Source organism: Alligator sinensis, unplaced genomic scaffold (genome assembly GCF_000455745.1).
Source record: "Alligator sinensis unplaced genomic scaffold, ASM45574v1 scaffold1273_1, whole genome shotgun sequence".
NCBI lineage: Eukaryota > Metazoa > Chordata > Crocodylia > Alligatoridae > Alligator > Alligator sinensis.
In genome coordinates this window covers 531019-551170 of record NW_005842653.1, presented here as the reverse complement: position 1 = coordinate 551170, position 20152 = coordinate 531019, and the positions used below count along the sequence as shown (strand labels likewise).

Genomic DNA, 20152 nt, shown 5'->3' with positions numbered 1-20152 from the left:
CAACAGTCTTTAAATGAAACACAAGAAAAACATCGATACCACAGTGACTAATTAACGCCCTTGTAACTCCTTGAATAGCAAATGCTAAAGAACTGTTACTAGCACATTAGATGTCAGCATTTTTGCTATGTAAAATGATAATTAAATTCTGAAGTCTAACCAAAACCTAATTAAACCAAGGAAGAAAGGCGGCTCAAGCCCCTCCCACACCAAAGACCCTCTAAATAAAGTGATTCTCAACCGAAGTGCCAGGCCACCAGACCTTTTGAAGGGTGCCTTGAGGTGCGAGATGAGCACAGGCTTAGGCCTGTCCCCACTGCAAGGAAGTTAGCACTAACCTATAAACCATTTTTTGAAATTGGGTGGCACTCAGTTCACAAGCATTATGAAAGGCTGCCTCAAGTCCAAAAACATTGAGAACCACTGCCCTAACTTAACTGGGTAAACAGAGCTATAACATGAACTCCTGGATGCAACAGACACTTGCTGACTACTAGTACAGTGGTATAGTATGTTAAAGCCTGGGTTCTCAGTCTCGTTTTTAGCTTGCCTGATTTTTTAGGTTTAAGTCAGATCTTTAATGTTATGTGTATTTTTAATACACATAACCACAAAAAAAAAAAAAAATGCATAAGTTGGTAAGTATAACAGATGAGCCCAGAATGACTACAAAGCTGGAATTCACTCTTGGAGATTTGCTGCTGTTTTTGAACGATTTGAGCTGCAAGTTTGTGGTTTTATGACGTCGGCACATGAGTGAATTACTACCTTGAAGTCACTCTGGGGCCCCATCAATTTGCCCACATGAATCCTTAGAACAACTCTTAAATAGAGGCCTGATTAAGTTCATCTGCTCTGTCTTGCCTGTTTAGTCACAGCTTTTAGACATATTTGCCTACAAATCTACTCCCCCACCCCATGAACAGAATGGCTAATCACCCATTTATAAGACAGTAAGAGGCTACACAGGCTCGTGAGTAAACCGTCTGGGGAATCAGAGATGACTCCATTGCAGAGTCACTGCTTCCCCTCTAGTGAGATTTCTGGGGATTACCCAAATGTTAGGAACTGAAGCATAAGCATGCACCACTTACACTTGAAACCAACTGTCCAAAGGAGATTTCTAGTTATATGTTCCTTCAAACAAGACAGTTCAAGGGTTGCAAGCCATTTCTAGCTACAAATTTCAAAGTAGGGATTATCACCTAATAAATTAAATAGTAGGACCGTTTTAGCCTCTGAGAACAAGGACGAAAATCAGTCAGCCTGTGGTAAATTATGAAGATGTTTCCTTATGTCTCACCTGAAGGCTGGTGACAGTGAGTCTGCGAGCATCATCTGAAGGAGCGATGACAGGAACGAGGTAGGGGCTTTCTGGAATATGATCATCATTGAACTTTATGGACACCTCATAGTTACCTGGAAGAAAACAGGACAGTATTTAAGATGAGCCCCAGAATGTAGCTAAGGAAATTCAGATGCAATTTCAGTAGAATTTAGTTTTGGTACATACCAGGTTCTTGAACTACGTATGATACGCCACAGGATCCATCTTTATGATCCTCAAATGCAATATCCGCTTTACTTGGACCTTCTACAGCAATAGAGAGTCCTCCAGCTCCAGCTTCTCTTGTCCATATGCTGAACTCGGCTGTTGAATCATACAAGAGTTCTTATTTGAAAAAAAGTTACATGCCAACTTGGAGTACACCATTCCTACACAGTGGCATGGTAGAGTATATGTAGGTATCAGGGAAATATTGCTTACATACAGTATGGGTTAAGATACTGACAGGATGAACAGTAAAGATTCTTCATTAAGATTAATAAAGGATGTATAAGCATCACAGCTAATTATCAGGAGACCAGCTTTAGTGATGCTCATCACATTTTTCCAGCTGAAGCCCAACCTTAAAGTTTGTTCTAGCCTAGTGTTTAAACACACAGACATTTTATTAAAGTTCCTTGTTTCCATCTACATTTGTTAAGCTGTGATAGTGACATCCTTTGGAAACTGTGTGCATTCTTTAGTACAGATTTGCTATATGGGTGATAAACCGAGTAGAACCACTAAAGTTGTGCAAGCATAACCCATTTTTCACTGCTGGGTGCCTGTATTAGGCATTTGTACCAGTGTAGCATGCCTATCCATTTCCTCAGCCTAAAAAGGTCCACAATAAACCTATATTACTCATGGCATGTTTTTGGAAGACTGACTTTTAAAGCTGAAGATTTAAAATAAAACCAGCCTTGTCCACACATGAAATACAGCTGTGTTATTTTCCTTAGCTTGCATTTCTCAGCTGAATACCACAAGAGCATAAAACAATACAGCAACATCACAATTTTAGCTCTAACTGAGCCACTGAACTACACAGGAATTTGAAGAGTCAGTTTCTGCAGTGTCAGCATTACCCAGCGCATTGTTACAGAGCAACGTACTCAGCGTCTCTGCTCCTGAGAGGGAAGAGAACTCTGGAATTCTTACCTGGGATACCTGCTTCTCCTCTCTCAAGTCCTGGACCCCCAGCTCGGACTTTATGAGCTCCTCCTTCACCGAGTGGCCCAACAGTGAACTGGAAGGGACTGCCAGGCACTGGCTGACCTCTGTATCTGACATCGACAGTGTGGACCCCCATTTCTTGTGGTACGAAGCGGACACAGTAAGTGTTTTTATCAACTTCAACTATTTCTGCATTAGAAGTTCTTCCAGAGGGGCTCATTACCTGGGCTGTCATATCACCACTATCAATTTCTAAACAGAAAGCCAGAGATTAGCAAGTCACTAAAGCAGCCAAGCTGAATATTAAAAGCAAAATATGAAAGCCAATGGAAGTTCAGTCTCACTCCTCGCTGGATGGGTTTTCAATTGCCCAAGATGCAAGCAAACCTACTACTGAAGATTTGAATAAAACAAACACACAGATAATACTTGGCATTCAAGTGGGTCTGTGCATCTATGCTCAGTTTTACCAAGGCCATGCAGACCCACATACCAATAATCTACTCCTCGTCTAGAGAGCTCATGCTGCTATGCAAGCATGACTATCATTTATCAAAGCCACCAGTGGTATCAAACTGATATCCACTAAGGCCAAAAACAGATGTTCAATTAAAAAGGCACAATGGGATCCAATCCATGATCACAACAGCTGTGCCATACACCACACATGCCTGGCAGGAGATACAATTGTGGGACTGGGGATCAGATCCTAGTCACACCACGTTTTCAGTGCAGGGGGAGCCCAGGATCCTGCACTAACATGTATCAAGCCAGGTGCTTAGTGCTCCTGTGGCCTGGAGCACCGATTATCATGGGCTCCACATTCAATTTATGGGAACCAGCTACAAGAGTTATTATATTTTGTAAAACAGTTTTCTGGGTTATTCCCTGGTTTAGTGTACTGTTAAATGGAATGAACATATGGCCGGGTTACTACAAGCTAAATAACTAGTTAATCATGGCATACGTGTAATGTCTGCCAGAAGCCCAAGTGATCCCAGTCTCCCTGACCAGGGTTCAGGATGCACTTCTTCCATCGTTGTTGGCTTACCAGTATAGGAAATACTAAAACTGAACTTTCACATCTGATGTCCTGCCTGACAGCCTAGACCTAGAGCAGAAAGTTATCTGTGGCCTTGCTTGTTCAGCAGAACAAAAACACTTGCTCTAGAAAAAAAAAAAAAGTGGGGAATAAGGCATTATGAACTCTACTCATGATTGTAGACAGCTCTTTAAAAATGGCTGATCAGGACAGCTGATTCTTGAAGAGTTAAATTTACAAGGCTTCTACAGTTTTAACTGGCAAGTCATTTAACAGCATCTAAACAGTTATTCTTTCGGGGCAGGGGGAGAAGCAGGAAATTATTATTCAAATGCTACTGCACTGCAAAAGCCATGCATGATTAATCAAAGCATATAAGATTCAAAGCAGCATTTTGCAGTATTAATTTTATCAAACCAAGCAATCAATATTGTTGGAACAAGTTTAGAACATTGTTTAACCTAAACCATCTAAAATAATGTATTAGTTCACCATAAGAAGAGTTATTTCTTACTTTCAAAATTTAAGTAAACAGTGTTGATACCCTTTAAAAACAGGGCTGTGTTATGATTAATCATTAATGGCCTTGCAGTCCTTTTCTTGATTAGAGTGAAATCTGTTTGCACAGTTAGCTTTTACTAAAATCTCTGGAAGTATCCTACATTAAGCTTCTGCTTATTGAACATTTTCTTTTTAACATGGCAACTGTTAAAGGAATTTATGCAAGGCATGCCAGGTAGTTAAAAAATGAGCACATTGCCAACCTCTGACTCCACATGCCCAGTGCTAAAACACACCCTCCATCCTTACAGAACCTGCATTGTGCAAATCAAGCTGCTCAGGACCCAAAAGACAAACTGATGGGCAAATACAGCTCTTGACACCAATTGGTCCATCCATGACAACAGGACACCAAGGTCCTCTCAATTGAGTCTGATGATTATTCTTCAGCTCAGCAGACATAAAAGTGGAATTTGAGTGGTAACAGAAGTGAGAAAGTTTCTCCAGAGATGTAGCCAATTGGAACCAAGCAACTAAGAAAAGGCAATAAGGAAATAAAGTGGGAAGGGGGGAAGAAAGAGAAAAAAAAACATGAAAGGAGTTAAGGAAGTCAGAATACAGCGGTTTTAAAAAGTGTTTGTAGTGGAAGTGGTAAATTTAAGTAAGCATGCAGTACTGCTACAGTAACCAAGCCCAACCTTTAAAACACCCAACCTTGTTAGTATAAAATGAGCATTTAAATGCCATTTGCTCAATGAGGAACCTCACTGACCATTTTCCCATACCACCTTTTTGCAAATACCAAGGAAGTGATAAAAAGGATGCAAAGATTGGTCACACCTAGTCAGTTTTGACAGTCTACACTACCCTCACATTTGCTAGTGGGTAAAGCAAGAACTCAAATTTGTACAGAGCTGCCTCCCAGCTCATTGTATACTGTGCTTGATGGCTTGATTTTACCCATGAAACTGCTTATTCCTTCATTTGGACAACATTAACAATATTACTTTTTCATACCTGTAATGTGTTTCAGTTGCATCATTAAGATACGTTGTTTTCACCCCTAACAACATGTCCAATAAGTCAACATTTGAGATTAATTTCTTCCCACTACATTATACCTACTGGGCTTGGACAAAGTGAAGCCCTAACCACGGAAGATGAGAAAGCCTATACTCAAGTAGGCTCATATAGTGAGTGACCTAGTTTACCTGGTATTTTTAAGTTAAGATCACATATGCTTCCAACAGTTGCTACAGAGGGAGCCTGTCTTGTACGTGTGATACTCTCCTTCACTCTTCCTTCACCACTTATTTTCACAGTAAATGGACTACCTGTAAGAAGCACAGCAAGTAATTTCTTCTTGGGTAAATATATGACAGATTGTAAACTTAAGGGTAGGATTGAAACAAAAGTTTCCTTATACTTTTAGTTAGCATAATATATTTGACATTCAGGAGACATTTAGCTGATAGGTAGCCAAAGTAAACATGATAAATGCATATAACCTGCATTGCTAAGTTTTGGCCCTTTACTCCTCATATTGAACAGTAAAGCATCTAAAAAAAGAGTTCACTTTTCCATATTATATTGGTACCACTTGCTAAAAACCCCATATAGTATTGAAGATATAACAAAATTAATGGCAATGCCTTTTGGATGCTCTCCAAGAAGGACCACCCTAGTTTTTTTCAGGGACAAAGGGGAAAAAAAGTGCATGCACGCAAACCCTAGTCTTAGGGAGGAAGCTACTACTCTCGCATATTCAAGTTTCTTTCATCAAGCCCCCCCAAGCTCTGAAGCAGTCTGTAGAAGACTGACTAGCCTCTTAACTGAGCACTGTCTCAAAGTACTGGCTCCATCAGGATTACATTTTTACTAGTACGCAGCTTGAATTCAAAGGAATTGAATCCAGGGGAGTAAAGTCCCAAGCATATTTTCCCTTTATTTTGCTGCCATTAGGCTTGAGGAAGAGTCTTGGACATACTGGCCGTGTCCTGGTTGAAGCAGGAATTCGGGCCCGCGTCAGGCCAGGACCCACGTATTAATTACACTCGCCCCCTATATTCTCAGCCAAGATTTTATCCCCTTATCATCACTGTGACACTAAAGGTTGCAATGGATTAGTCAATGTAACCAGAGATGCAGAGCACTTTTTCCCTTCAAGGTGTTACTTCATAATGGCCCGTCTCAAAACAGGAAGGTCTAGACATCCCTCCGATTTATAGCATAGGGAAAGTACGTGACAGGCTCTGTTACATTCTCTTACCTGGAATGTGCTCATCTGCAAATTTAGTAGATACTATGTACACACCAGGTACAGTTGGAAAATATGACACTTTGCAGGTTCCATCTTCAAGATCTTCTGTTTGAATATCTACCTTGCTAGGTCCTTCAACTGCCAGTGAGATTCCACCATAACCTGCAATGTATTAGTTAGCTTAGTCCCAGGTACGTTCCAACTGAGTTTGGAACAAAGCTTCACAGTGAGACAAGATTAAAACATTCAAAACCTTGGAAGCTGATTTTCACAGCAACTGATGCAGCATTTCAGCACAGGATGCAATAGTCACAAAACTTTAAGGATGGTTCTAGGCACGTGTGACCCAGACACATATGACCCTACCATGATTACTCTAAGAATGGAGAGATAAATAAGCATTAAAATGCCATGATGTTGAGTGGAAGTAGTTTCAGGTGTATTTGGATCTTGGGAAGTAACTAGCAGTTTATGGAAAAACAAAAAAAGTCAACTTTTAGAGAAGTTAGCTTTAAAGCTGGCTTCTAGTATACTAGAATGCAGTCTCTTCATACAAAAGGTAAAATTTTAAAATTAATGGTACTAAGTATTCAAGCATGAGAGAATCTACACCTAATTCACATTTTGCAGTTAAACAACTCAGTGTTTGTTGCTTTAGGACAAGAGTCCCAGTGATCCTGAGGAGGGGAGAAGGGAGGCACCAGAATGCTTTTGGTCTAGCTAATCCCAATTATTGCATAAGAACTGTGGGAAATGGAGAACTGAGATATGGCATTGACCAAAACGGTTCATTTTCCTTCTCAGGAAAATGTTCTGAAGCACCATTATAAAACAGATCCTCCACATGGTACTAACCTGCATCCCTTGTATCTACAATGAAGTCACACATCTCAAAAGTGCGTCCTTCTGTCAAGCCACGTCCTGAAACTCTTGCTCTGCTGGCATCTCCTATCTCAGACTGGACCACCATGATGGTTACAGGGCTGTTTGCCACATGGCTACCATTCTTCTTAATACTGACAAGGTGTTCTCCTACTTCCCGTGGAATGAATGAGATGCCTGTGGGACAGCGTGAGAGTACAAATAAGGCAAGCTGATTAATTGTCTTAAAGTGTCAATATTGATTAAAAGAGTTACCTGACAGATCAAGCAGCCTTGTAGCTGGAATGTAAATTAGCCTTTATTCTTAAGGACTCTTAGTCACAGGGCCAACGGGGAGGATTCCATGCATCCAAGAGGATGAATTTACTGGTGGTGCCACCATGCCAATGGTAGTATTTGTGCCTCAACCGCAACTTAGCACACCATGTAAATAGTGAGCCAGGAGGCCAGCCTCCCTGGCCGTTCTGTCCCTGGCTGCTGCAGCAGCCAAACAAATGACAACTGACATTTGAGACCTGCATATTTGGTACGGTGGTAAGTCAGCAGTAACTGGAAAAAGCTATTATTTTGCATGGTATGGGGGAGTAGGTGCGTGGGGGGGCAGGGAGGGGGTGTGTGGAAAACCCATGCGAAATGCACAGACTGCAACATTACCAATGTGGTTATTGGGTAGCCTTTTCAGAAGGCAAGGCTCATCACGACCAGATGGAGCTTTAATACTAGCTGTTAAGAGACTCAGATCTGTCTCATTAATGTCCAGCAAGAAGTCAGCAGCAGAACCAAGTTTAACTTGGGACCGTCTCCTGTTGTCATCTATGGAAAGAACAGAAAGTTCCTGTGAGCATACTGTATTACTAGATTTAAAAAACAAAAAAACAACAACAAAACAAACAGGCCAGCAGTCTGCCAGACTAAATGTATTTAAGCACATAGTTCACCTGGCTTTCTTCTGTTTTATCATTTGAGAGCTCACACTCATTGAGAAGTACTTTCAAATCAGACATAAGTTAGTACAAACTGCCTAAAATTGACTTAGTCTCTAGATAAGTAACAAGTACAGAAGAACCTCCATCCTATTTGCTTCCTAAATAAATTACAATATATCTATTTTTCCCCAAAGAAAGGATAGAATTCCAGCCTCTTAAGAAGTAACAGAACTTGTACAACTACAAAATAACAAAGGATTTTTTCTGTTCAGCCTGGCAACGCTTGAAGGAGCCGATTAACGTTACATAGTTGTTGTGCAAAGATGCAGAGCTTTAAGCTCAGAGCACCTATATACTCAGCTTCTGAGCAAATGTTGGACCTGGCAGCCTGATCTAGAGGCCTCCCTTCATCCTTTTTAACACATTAACCGATGTGGAATTGGAATTTCACTATGTTTGGTACCAAACACTGAATGAGATCAAGTTACTAGCCTTAGGTACAGGCTTAGGATCATAAGCAGGTAGGGCTGGAAGGGACCACACAAGATCTAGTCAGGCCCGTTCAGGGAAGGATCATCCCCAAAGAAACCATCCCAGCCAATCATCTGTCCAACCTGCTCCTAAAACTTGCCAAGGATAGAGATTCAACAGCTCCTCTGGGTAGCCTGTTCCAATGCTTGACCACCTTCACAGGTCTTAAAGATCCTCTTAATTGCCAACCTAAAGCTTCCTACACTGCAGCTGGAAGCCATGGCTCCTAGTTCCGTCCCCTACAGCCAGAGAGAAAAATCCATCACTGTACTCTCATTACCCTTCAGGTATTTGATAACGTGCTTCAAATCCCCAATCTAGTCTTCTTTAGACCAAATAACCCTAATTATTTCAGCCTTTCCTCATAAACCTTGCTTCCTAGGCTCATATACAGCTTATGGTCTACCAAAACCAACAGGTCCTTCTCTGTAATAGTGCAACCTAGCTGGTCATCCTCAGCCAGCATTTGTACATGCAATTATTCTGCTGGGCAGCATTTTGCTGCAGATGGTCTGTGTCTGCACCCTAGACCTGCCTTGCAGTGTGTCTGGAATTCCACCTAACTAGGTGTCATCCACAAAATTCTCAGTCTGCACTCGATCCAATCATCCAGATAATTAGTGACGATACTGAGTAATACCAGAACAAAGAGACCCCTGGGGAACCACACTTAGTAGCTCCTCCCAACTAGACAATGAGCCACTGATGACTACTCACTGAGCACAATGATTCAGTCAGTATGTAACCATGTCACAGTACTTTTTATCTAATCCATTTCCTTAGCTTATTAACAAGAATGTTGTGGGAGGATTACACCAAAAGCCTAGCTGAAGTCCCCTGCTCTCCCTGCATCCAACAGAGCCTGTGTCAACTTATCACAGAAGGAAATCAGGTTGGTCAGGTATGATTTACTCTTGGTAACCCATGCTGGCTGTTCTCCTCTAGGTGCTTTAAAATGGATTCTTTAATGACCTGCTCCATGATCTTTCCAGGTATCTTTTCATGCTGACTAGTTTATAATCCCCTGGGGCTCTTTCTTCATTTCCCTTACTTAAAAGATGGGCACTATATTAGCCCTTTCTGATCATCCAGGACTCCACCCAACCTCCATGACTTCAAGAGGACAGCTCATGGCTCTGGAATTACCTCTACCAATTACTTCGATACCCTAGGGTGCATGCCATCCAGCCCATCTACCATACGTATCAAAGCTATTCCCAACGAACTCCAAGAATTTGCTGAACCCGTCTCTGAACATTGGATTGGCCTGATGTCTTGAAGCGAAACTGCTTAAATGGGACTCTCTCTATTGCAATGTTATTGTACTCAAAACCAACCATCTGTAGCTCCTTCTGAGGCAGTTAGGAATTTGTTACACTGTGTCCTTCATACCTGTGATTTTGGCAGTGAAAGGACTGCCTGGGATATGCTTGTCGTTGTATTTGACTATTATGCTGTAATCTCCAGGTAGGGTGGGCAAGTAAGTAACTGTGCAAGTGCCATCCTTGTTATCAATGCAGCTAATCTCTGCTTTTGAAGGTCCTTCAATGGCCAAGTCCAGTCCACCTAGTACAAGAATAATTGTTAATGCCATCACCTGATTCAAGTTTAAACACACTTGGAAGGAGGCTCTCTTTATAGGAGGAGGGATCAGTGACAGAGATAGGATGTATTCACCCAATAAGTAATGAAGCTGCAAACTGCAACTTTTACCCTTCCAGAAAAAAACCCAAAAACCATCAGCAATATGTTCTGCTACAGCCAACTAGAAACCATAGCAGGGCTTCATTTAATCCACTCTATTTGCCTAATGAAATAAACAGAATTTACTTTAAAAAGACAGTTTGTTACCTAGGGAATTAAGTTTCTATACCTGAATATTCTTTTAGCCAGACACTTCATCTTCACATCACTACCTGAACAAATAATTTCAGACCCCCGTCTTTGCTCTGCTGTATAGAAGTTATAACCCAGCAAAATAAGGTTTGGCTGGAACAAGTTTACGTATGCTGAGTCTTCAATTTTCCATTACAAAAAAAAGTAATCAAATGGTCTACTGCTTAACTTCAGCAGGCAGGGTAGATATGCATCTTTATAGGCTAATGAAAAAGATATGTACCCCCCCCCCAACTTCAGTACTCACTTTGAGGGATGTACTATGTACACGAGTGTTTACTTACTATGTGTGTGTTTGAACCTAGGCAAGGAAAGAAGAGTCATCTTACCTTCTCCAGCATCTTCTGTGACAATAGTAAAAGTTGCTGGTTTATTTGCTACACCATAAATGAGGCCAGGACCATAAGCAGACACATTTCCACTGTTCGGATAGTTCACATAGAACTGTAATGGGCTCTCTAGGAAGAAAAAGCAAGCACAAAAGAATAATCACATTTTTAGGATTGAAAAGGCCTTCGTTGAACTGCATTAAAATTCTCCAAACAAAACAAAGGGTTTAAGCCACTGAATAAATCCACAGCTTGACAAGATCCTAACCTTCCTAAGACCATTTGATACCAGTACTTCTGGAGAACCTTACTTTTATCAGCAAATACATATCGGAAAGTCTGCTAGACCACTATAATGGTTTACAAAACAGGGGTGTGTGAAATGGGTCATATTCGATCCGGATTTGGCCCGAATCTGGAACAGCGATTTGATTAATTGATTCAGATCACTGTCCCGACTCGATCTGGCCGAATCAAAATCTGAAGATTCGATGCCGATTCGGAGAATCAGTGATTTGGGCACAGATACAGTTTAAAATGTTTTTTCTACATACCTCAAGGTACCAGATGGCTCATGAATGTTGCGATGCTGGGGCAGATTGAGTGTGCCACAGGAGTGCGGGGGACACCCCCATGTGTTTAGCGGTGGACCCAGAAGTGGACTGGAAGTACTTCTGGTCCACTTCCGGGTCTACACTCCCTTGGATGCAGACTAGTTTACTTTTCTGCAAACTCACCTCACATATAATTCTTAAAATTACTCAAAATAATGAATTATAACACTGATCGAATATTGCTTGTTCTAAAGTAGCTGAATCATGGCACTATGGTGCACTCCTTTATAACTTTCAAAACAGTGTAAGACAATACAGTAGCTAGTTCAATTACTAGCTAGTGCTTGAGAATTCAAGCTATAGTAGTTGGCAGATTTTGAATACTAAAGTTACATACTAAGGCAAGAGTTTCAGGAAGCAGTTTATTAGCCACAGATCAAATGCAAGGTTTTACAGCTGAAACAAACGAACAAAAAAATAATCAGGAGGTTTTTTCATGTTGTTTGTCCACAAGCCTCCCATGTGAACTTAAGCAAATCAACATCATTGCACATCAGTTTCCTACCCCTACCCAGAACAGAAGTATTGCCCAACACTCAGGCTTTCTACTCATCGTGCAAAGCCCACAGGATGCAGGCGATACCAAGTATAGATGGCACGAAACTCTCCGTTCAGTTTAAGTGAGCTGTTGCACAAGTTTAGTTTCTATAACTCATGATCTTATGTACAAAAGAACAGGTCAATTTACAAAGTGTTAAAAGAAGACTTATTTATAACCCCTTTTAAATGAGCTGCAAGTTTTGGAATTTTGCATCTTGTTTCCCATGGTTCTGATGAAGTAGGCAGAGCTAGCTTGAACTTGAAGTGTGCATGGGGCAACCGATACACATCACCCAATTTATGAAACCAGACTAGGAGTTCCAGGATAATAACTGGAGACTTTAGAGGAAGATGCTGATTTAAGGGGGGGGGGGGGGGGGGAGGGGGAATTCATACAATCCTGGAGTATGAAAGATGAATGTAGTATAGATGTGGTCTTCTAGTTTTATTGCAACAGGAAAAAGAACTTGCTTTTTTTTTGTATTAGTTTCAGCAACTGGGTTCTTACCACAGTTTCTAATGTTTATGCTATGACAGTCTTTAGTTTACACATGTACTAAGTACTGCTTTTGTATACCTCCAAAAACAGTACATTTCACTGAAAACAAAAAGTGTAGCTAGAAAATTATACGTTTCAACTTCACAGTAAATGCCACTAGAGCTGGTTCCCAAAAGCCAAATCCATTTTAGGTGTGGCTTGTACTGCGAAACCACACTAAAAGCTCCCCTCCCTCCACTTGCTCTACCACTTCCGTTCCCCTGTGGGATGCTCAGAGCATCTATTCAGAAATAAAACTGTACTTGTATGAGCTTCCAGGAAGCCTGAAGAGTAACACTGACAAGTTAACAGCACACTCAGTTGTGCCCAGCCTGTAAGAGGAGAATGGCACAAACACTTCTAACTGGATCCCACTACAGCAGTTGCTGTCAGGTACTCACCTGGAATATGGTTTCCCATATATTTTATGTGCATTTCATGCAGTCCAAACTCAGTAGGAGCATATCTGACTGTTACTGTGCCATCCTTGTTATCCACAATCTCTGGTGTAGCAGTCTTTCCAGAAGGCATATGCACTTCCCCTAGGAGAGAGAAGGAATTTGCACTAAAAGAAGCTAGAACAGATTCCCATGCACTCCCCACAAAAAAGAGAGCCAGATTAAAAGGAGCACTAGGTAATATTACATCCAAATATTTAAAACAATTAAAAGCGACTTGCCTGCCAGTTCAGGTATAGACTGGTGGGAATATCAAACATTTTCTACCTTAGCTAAATAAATGCAATGTAGAGGCAATGTATATGGTGAATAGCCTAATGATCTAGCATAACCAGTTTTGCACATAGAAAGTTTAAAGGGATATACATAATGCACATCTTACTCAACTGGCTTTTGCAAAGTGCTTGCCTGCAGCTATTTGGAAAAGGGAGAGAGATTTGAGCATCCTAAAGCAATCTCATTAGATCAACAGCCACAAATCGCAACACATTCTGTGCTGAAGAACAAGTGGGCACATTACTGGATTTGGCATCAGCCATGAGGAGTGTAGAGAACCAGTAAAAAGCCCTTTACAGTAATTGTTTGCAGCAATCTTAGGTGCAGTGTTCCGAGAGCTAGACTGGAAGCCTAGCCGACTTGTTAACTGACGTAGGCAGTCTGTTAAGAAAGCCCGGCACTTTCAGAAGCATCAGAAGAGATGCTACATGGCCATCAGTAGATCACGGTCAGCCATCATCTGTGCTGGAGATTTTACTCAGAGACAAAGTCTGAGAGTTAAGCAAGTATTCCAGGTACAGTAAGAGCTCTCCTCTAGAGGAACAACTGATATCAGCGTACAGCAATTCTCGGCATCATCTCAGACTTCCTTTTCCCTATTTAAAAATTTAATTACGCCTCAAGTGCTTAGTGTTGTTGCCCTTTAGCTTACACCACATGCAGCCATATGTTTCAAGTGCACAATCAGTCAAGAAAAGAAAAAAAAAAGTAGGTTAATATGTTCAAAGCGACTTTCCCAGCATATATTCTGTAGTCGTAAATGGTGAAGTGTGCTGTGAAAAGCAGGATTCTACTTAGCTTGCTGTAATGGAAATGTGGTGTTTACCTGTTATTTCTCCTTTCCTTACAGCAAATGGAATAACCATATCAAAGGGCTTAAATCCCATGCCATTCATGTCACCAACAGGAACGTAAGCTTCTTCTGTGACCTAAAGAAAAGTCAAGCCTTGTAAGTATAATAGAATGAAAACAAATCTCTTTTTAAAAAACAAACAAAAAGATAAACAGATCAAAATTTAATCTTTGTATCAAGATGACATGGAATTAGAGTTTGCGATAATTACTGCAGAGCAATGAATCAACTGCTGGATTTTGCTTAACTGGAACAGCTGCCCAGTAAAGCCACCCATAATAATTAAGTTAGCATAGATCCAAATGGAAAAAGTAGACAATGAACATGGAAGGCACACCAGAAAACGGCAGAAAACATGGAAGACAACGTAGTATGGACAAGACCCAAAAATTGCTGCATCTCAAAGGGTTTAGTTACTCAGGGCCTAGAAGAGAAGGTGATTTGAGCGGCAGAGTGATTATAACGTCAAGCAGCAAACATGACTGATGAAATACAAGTTTCACGCTGCAGTTTTAGATTCTAGCCACCGCTTGCCATTCTACTGGGAAGGTTTCCAACGTGTACTGCAAGGCTGAATTACAGAAATGGCAGAAGTGCTCTGGTCCTCTTCATGTTTGAAATGTTACAATAATTGGAGGAATCCCTTTAAAGCAGTGACGGGAAACAGATTTGAATGAAGCACAAAGCCCAAAAACTAGTTGATCAACTGGAAAGCAATGAATAAGTGACCACAGAAGACCAAGACAGATTCAAGCAGTTCCAAGAAGCAGGCTGTCACATCTGAAATGGAATGTAGGATGAAAAATAAGAAATTGTGTACCCAAGGTTGAAATCCAGGGGGGCATGCGCTTACTGGCTCCTGTGACAATGCTGCAACTTCATCTGCATCTTTAGCCTGGTTAGTGGCAAACGGAGGTTAATTTGATACCAAGTGCTGAAGGAATTAACACTTTTAGAGACTACATAATGCTTGACAATATATGAATGGCCCTGTCAGTCCTTTGGTGTCATCTCCCAGGACGTTTTGGGCATTTTTACACATGCTCCAGGAGCTGAGGGGGAGCGTGCTTTAAATCAGCAAGCCACGTTAAATTGGGAGCACCCAAGCGTCACATGCGTCAGGATCCCACATGCCAAAAAATGGTGGCGGGGAACTTTGAACTAAAGCTCAAAGTGTCCCGCCACCATTTTTCAGCATGGGGATGCCGATCTACTTGACACCAGAGTCTGCTCGAGTGCATTTATCTCCGTGTTCCAGGCGACTCTATTAAGACTGGATTTCCAGTCCATCAGAGCCAGTTCCCTGCACGTCTATAGGAGCCCCTTGATTCCCCAGAGGAACTAAACAATCCCCAACTAAAGTGACAGCTACCAAGTCCACGAATTGGAAGAATATGGTTCTTGCTGCTGAAACACAATTTGTTCTTGCCCCAATGCAGTCTCCCTTCCCCCACACATGCCAACAGAATGACCTGAACATTAGTCTCTCCTGCTTGAGCACACCACAGAAATTCAGACAAAATCAACATTAGGTCACTCCACTTCAGATGGAGTTAAGCCTTTTCTTGCTTTGCCAGTTCATGCCACTGCAAATCCCTGAAGTGAAGCAGCTCACTGGGATTTTATACTGAGCTAGGGCCTATAAAAACAAAGTGATTGCTGTTTCACTAGTTAATCAAGTAGAACACTCATGTCAAATACATAATGGCTTAGTAAGTTAGGAAGTGGCAAGTTCGACTGGCCTGGGAATAGGATCATTGACCTCGAGAGGCATTTCCTGTGGAATGCCGAGCAGTTGCGCAAGGAATCATGTTTCACTTGAAAGAGTCCTCGGGGACGCTAGCAGCAATCTGCCAAGTTAACTAGTATAAATAACCAACATGCGTCTGGGTTTGAAGGGCAGCACTAGCATATCAAGCCTTGAAATCAAGATTAGCGGGACAATGCCATTTATTGCATCTATAACAACCAGCCACTTTTACCCCTTAGTATCAAATCAAATCTATGACTTTCAGCACACTACATGACAGCGCAACTACGGAAAAAAGCAAGTATGCTTGAGGCAGCCTAGGTTGTTAGTACAAGGCTAAAGCCTTGTTTTTCATAACACTAGGAAGAAACGCTGAGACATGCTGTTTTGCCTTGGAGAAACAGCCAGTATTTTGACTAAGTTTGTTCTCCTTTCCAGAGTCATCCTACACTTAACCTTGTCTTGAGGTTCAGTGTGCTGACAAACCGGTTAGTTTCACAAACATCTTTTGAGGTTGTGTTAAGCTAAGCCTCATGCTCAGTGTTTTGAGGGTCTCTCTCCAATGGCTTCTACGAATGAAGGAGAAATGTCAAAGCCTCCATCTTAGTGCATCATATAGAGACCCCTTTAAAAACAGACCTCTAAGTGACCTTTAGTTGGCAGTTGCACAAAGTATTTATAAAAAGATGATTGGGCAAGTATAGCATGTTCAACAGATTAGATAACTAGCTGTTCTTAATTAGAAAAATTATAAATACTGTTTGCTTGACAAGTCAGATGGGTAATATGGATATATAGCAAAAAAAGTACCAAAACCATGGATAGTAACTTTACAAAAATTTCTTACCATTACAGTAAATGGGCTGTTAGGAATATCCACTCCACCAAAACGGACATAAATCACATAGGTTCCTGGCTTAGCAGCAGTGTAAAAGATATCGTAAGTCCCATCCTCATTTTCAATAACATCTGCTTCAGCTTCTGTACCATCAGGTGTCAAAACTGTGCAAGTTACTTTCCCCTTCCCTGCAGATTTAGCATCTACTACAAAACCAACTTCCTCACCAGTCTTCACGGTGGATGCAATGCCAGGACCTGGAAGGCAATTTGGATTACAGGAAGTGTTTGGAGTCGCTCCCTCAGTCAGGTTCTTCTAGTAGGTATAACACAGAGGTCAATACTCTATTAGAGGAACAAGTGCTAAACAATGAAAACGTGCTAGCTAAAAATGACATGGTAATGTGGTCACAAGGCCAGTTCTGTAGTGTTATGAGCTGCAGTGCTCTTTATAAAAAGCTATAGTTCCAGGAAGCATGCTTTACTTTTTTACACCACTCGTGTATTCCAAAAAACCATCTCTGATACAAAGTCCAACTTTAAAGCCTAGTCTTCTACAGCTCAGTAAAGTAGACAGGGCAAGGAAACATTGCAATAAACTTTGGTGGAAAAGCCACCAAATTTGCTTTTACCATATAACCTAAAGCCCTTAATAAAACCTTAGAGAGCACTCCACACCAAGCCAAGTAGCACTTTGCCTTTTATTGCTTAAGCCATGGGCTTCATGATGGCTCAATGAAATAAAATAAAAGTGCTACCCTAGACTACCTAGACTGACTTAGACTATAATTAAGAAGTGGGACACATTCACAATAGATGACCATGTTTCCTTCTAGGTTAATTGTGGAGGGTCTTTACTGCTCTACCAAGTACCCGCATTTGAAGTCACTATATTCTGAGGTCTTTTCTGGCATACTTAAGGAGTCCACCACCACCATGCTCCAGACAAATTCAGGTTTTAAAAGGAGGTTATGGTTTGTGAACCAGGGCACGATACAAATCTCACATCTCAGATTTGCAGTACATTTAGGATACCCGCTGTTAAAGCACAAAAGGCTGACATTTGTTGCCGACTTCAGCCTATTCAAAACAGTTAGCTTTTGGTTAGTTTCATGTAATATATTTCAGCATTTCTTCTCTGGAGACCACATTAAGGCTTATCCAGAAAGATCCTACATTTTCATCTTTGAAGTCAGAAGTATTTCAAAGAGAGATGCTACATTTAAGCCAACATCTGAAAAAACCTGTTGATACAACTTTGCTGCTGTTCTCAACCATGCTGCGTAAATCACCAAATCAAGCAGCAGCATGGCTCAAGAAACTCATGCTTTTACCTCAATTCTGAACGTGATACCTGCTGTACATCTGCTTCAGCCGTGACAAAAACCCAACTCGGTTATTTTAAAAGCTTGCAAGTGTCAGAGCTCGTAAAAACCTCCCTCCCCAGATTCTGGATGCCAGCTTGCACTAGTTTGAGCTGGAAAGGTTTTTACTAACACTCAAGTCAATCTTGCTAGGAGACTCTTCACAGCACTGTGCCTCTTTACCTTTTAAATTCACAAATGAAAGGCAGTTCCCTTTACTTACCAAGAAAGACCCAAAGGGAAAGCCCAGAATCTGGACCTTAGCTGCCCCGGCGGGAAGCAGCGCCTCCTGCCCCGGGGCTCGTACAGGCGGGATTCTACGCCCGGCAGTTTAGAAGCTTCAGATCTTTAGATTCAAGCCTTACGGACGGCAACTTCAAACAGAGAGCTTCGTCTCTGTACAGTGCCTAGCGCAAAGTCCTTTTTCTTGTTAATATAAGTGTTGTCAATTTAAACTCATAACAACTACTTCAATCACAGCCCCCATCCACAAGTTCTCAGCAAAACTCCATGTCAAGCTCATGCTACAGATGCAGCCCAAAGACATCTAACAGGCCGCTAAAGGGTTTTGCTTAAGGACATTCTCTTGCCAAGGTTAAAGCAGCAAGCCTTCTCCCCACAAACATGGCTTTGGAGATGACCAATCCTGTTGAAAATGGCTTCTAAAAAAACCACTTTGGGACACAAATTACATAAGTCCTTGGTGCCTGCTACAGAAAACAGCTACTTAGATTCCATGTTTATTTCCCGCAGATTTTTATTTTCTTGGCAAACTCCACCCCCACCCCATGAACTTCTCTGTAATATTTTTTGGTGTGCTGACCGAAGAAAGAGGAAAACGCTTCTCCAGTAGTTAAGTTCACACCAAGTAATTCGGACAGACAAGACTTGGATCCTACCTGTTGCTGAACACTTGCTGGCATCCCCAGCTGGCGATGCACGGATTCGGTAAGGAGAAGACGGGATCTCATCTCCACCATATTTAACACCAATTGTATAGCGGCCCGTCTTGTCTGGGACATAAGTTACTGCGTAAGTGCCATCTTTGTTATCGTGAACATCAACTCTCTTCGGTTTGCCTTCTTGATCCTGGGGGGGCACAAGTGAAGTACTGACTAAGAAAGAAAATCCAAGTCTTCAGACCACACATTTCACAGACTTAAACGATGCATCTATTTTAGCAGAACAATAAATCCTGTCAGAACCATACCTTGAAGCGTGCCCCAAAGGTCTCTTAAAAGCAGTTTAAGAACTTAAAAAGAGCCTGTTCCTAGTGCGATTTAAGAGACCTTTGTAAATCTGCCAAGGAATGACAACTAAAGGTGTCCTGCATCTAGACACAATTTGTTTGTATGCAGACTGCAGATAAGAGACTTCTGCAATCATCTTACAATTAATTGCTCATTATTCAGACACAGATTTTAGGAAGTACTACTCATTTCCAGTATCTAGCCATATGACAATGGCTAATGTAACCCGACTTCAAGGGCTGAAGTCAGAACAAGGCTTCCAGGAGAATATAACTAGCATTAAAAAAAGCTTTGCAGCCAGCTGCTTCCTGAAAGATTAGAGACAAGCAAAAGCATTATTTGGCCTACTCTTAAGCTTCCCTGGTAGCAGTGTCTTGTACCATTTTATGAGTTCAGCATGTTATACGGAGTCCCCATTAACCTTTGACTGTCACTACAATGGACATTCAAATGTTACTACAAGGAATAATAGAAGTGTTTACAACAATTAAGGATCTGCATGGACTTGGTTGGAGTAGCGCATGCCTCAGCTTCACTAGAAAAAGCTCCTCTAAAAAAGCAAGCATCAACTCTACACAAGCACTGCTTCTAACAAAGCAGCTTTGGATTAAGTTTCCAGCCTAACCAATTATGAAGCACACTTCATGGCTAAATTGCAACTTCTGGTATAAAATTCAAATCGAACATGCTTGTGCTTTATCACCAACCTCCAAGCACTGAGACCCTACTGGTCAAATGAGTAGAGGCTCGGCCCTATTATCAAGTCTTAGGACTTTGAATTACAAGGAATAGAACACAGTGC

The 20152-nt window shown here is 41.4% G+C and overlaps 1 protein-coding gene across 5 annotated transcripts in view; it reads right to left on the bottom strand.

Moving 5' to 3' along the window:
- Positions 1 to 20152, bottom strand: part of FLNB (filamin B) — a 104811-nt gene that overhangs the window by 10564 nt on the left and 74095 nt on the right. For 2 of the 5 annotated variants that reach the window (XM_006033690.3, XM_006033687.3), the window contains 14 exons: positions 19000 to 19189; positions 16747 to 16994; positions 14970 to 15044; positions 14123 to 14225; positions 12964 to 13104; positions 10871 to 10999; positions 10038 to 10211; positions 7843 to 8001; positions 7162 to 7365; positions 6316 to 6468; positions 5258 to 5380; positions 2489 to 2755; positions 1514 to 1651; positions 1304 to 1419 (listed from right to left, as the gene is read on the bottom strand). In XM_006033690.3, coding sequence (XP_006033752.1) covers positions 1304 to 1419; positions 1514 to 1651; positions 2489 to 2755; positions 5258 to 5380; positions 6316 to 6468; positions 7162 to 7365; positions 7843 to 8001; positions 10038 to 10211; positions 10871 to 10999; positions 12964 to 13104; positions 14123 to 14225; positions 14970 to 15044; positions 16747 to 16994; positions 19000 to 19189 — 2220 coding nt within the window. Of the gene's footprint in view, positions 1 to 1303; positions 1420 to 1513; positions 1652 to 2488; positions 2756 to 2789; positions 4580 to 5257; positions 5381 to 6315; positions 6469 to 7161; positions 7366 to 7842; positions 8002 to 10037; positions 10212 to 10870; positions 11000 to 12963; positions 13105 to 14122; positions 14226 to 14969; positions 15045 to 16746; positions 16995 to 18999; positions 19190 to 20152 lie in introns of those variants that run through there. The other 3 variants (XM_014524721.2, XM_006033689.3, XM_025215570.1) reach the window with 2 other exon arrangements.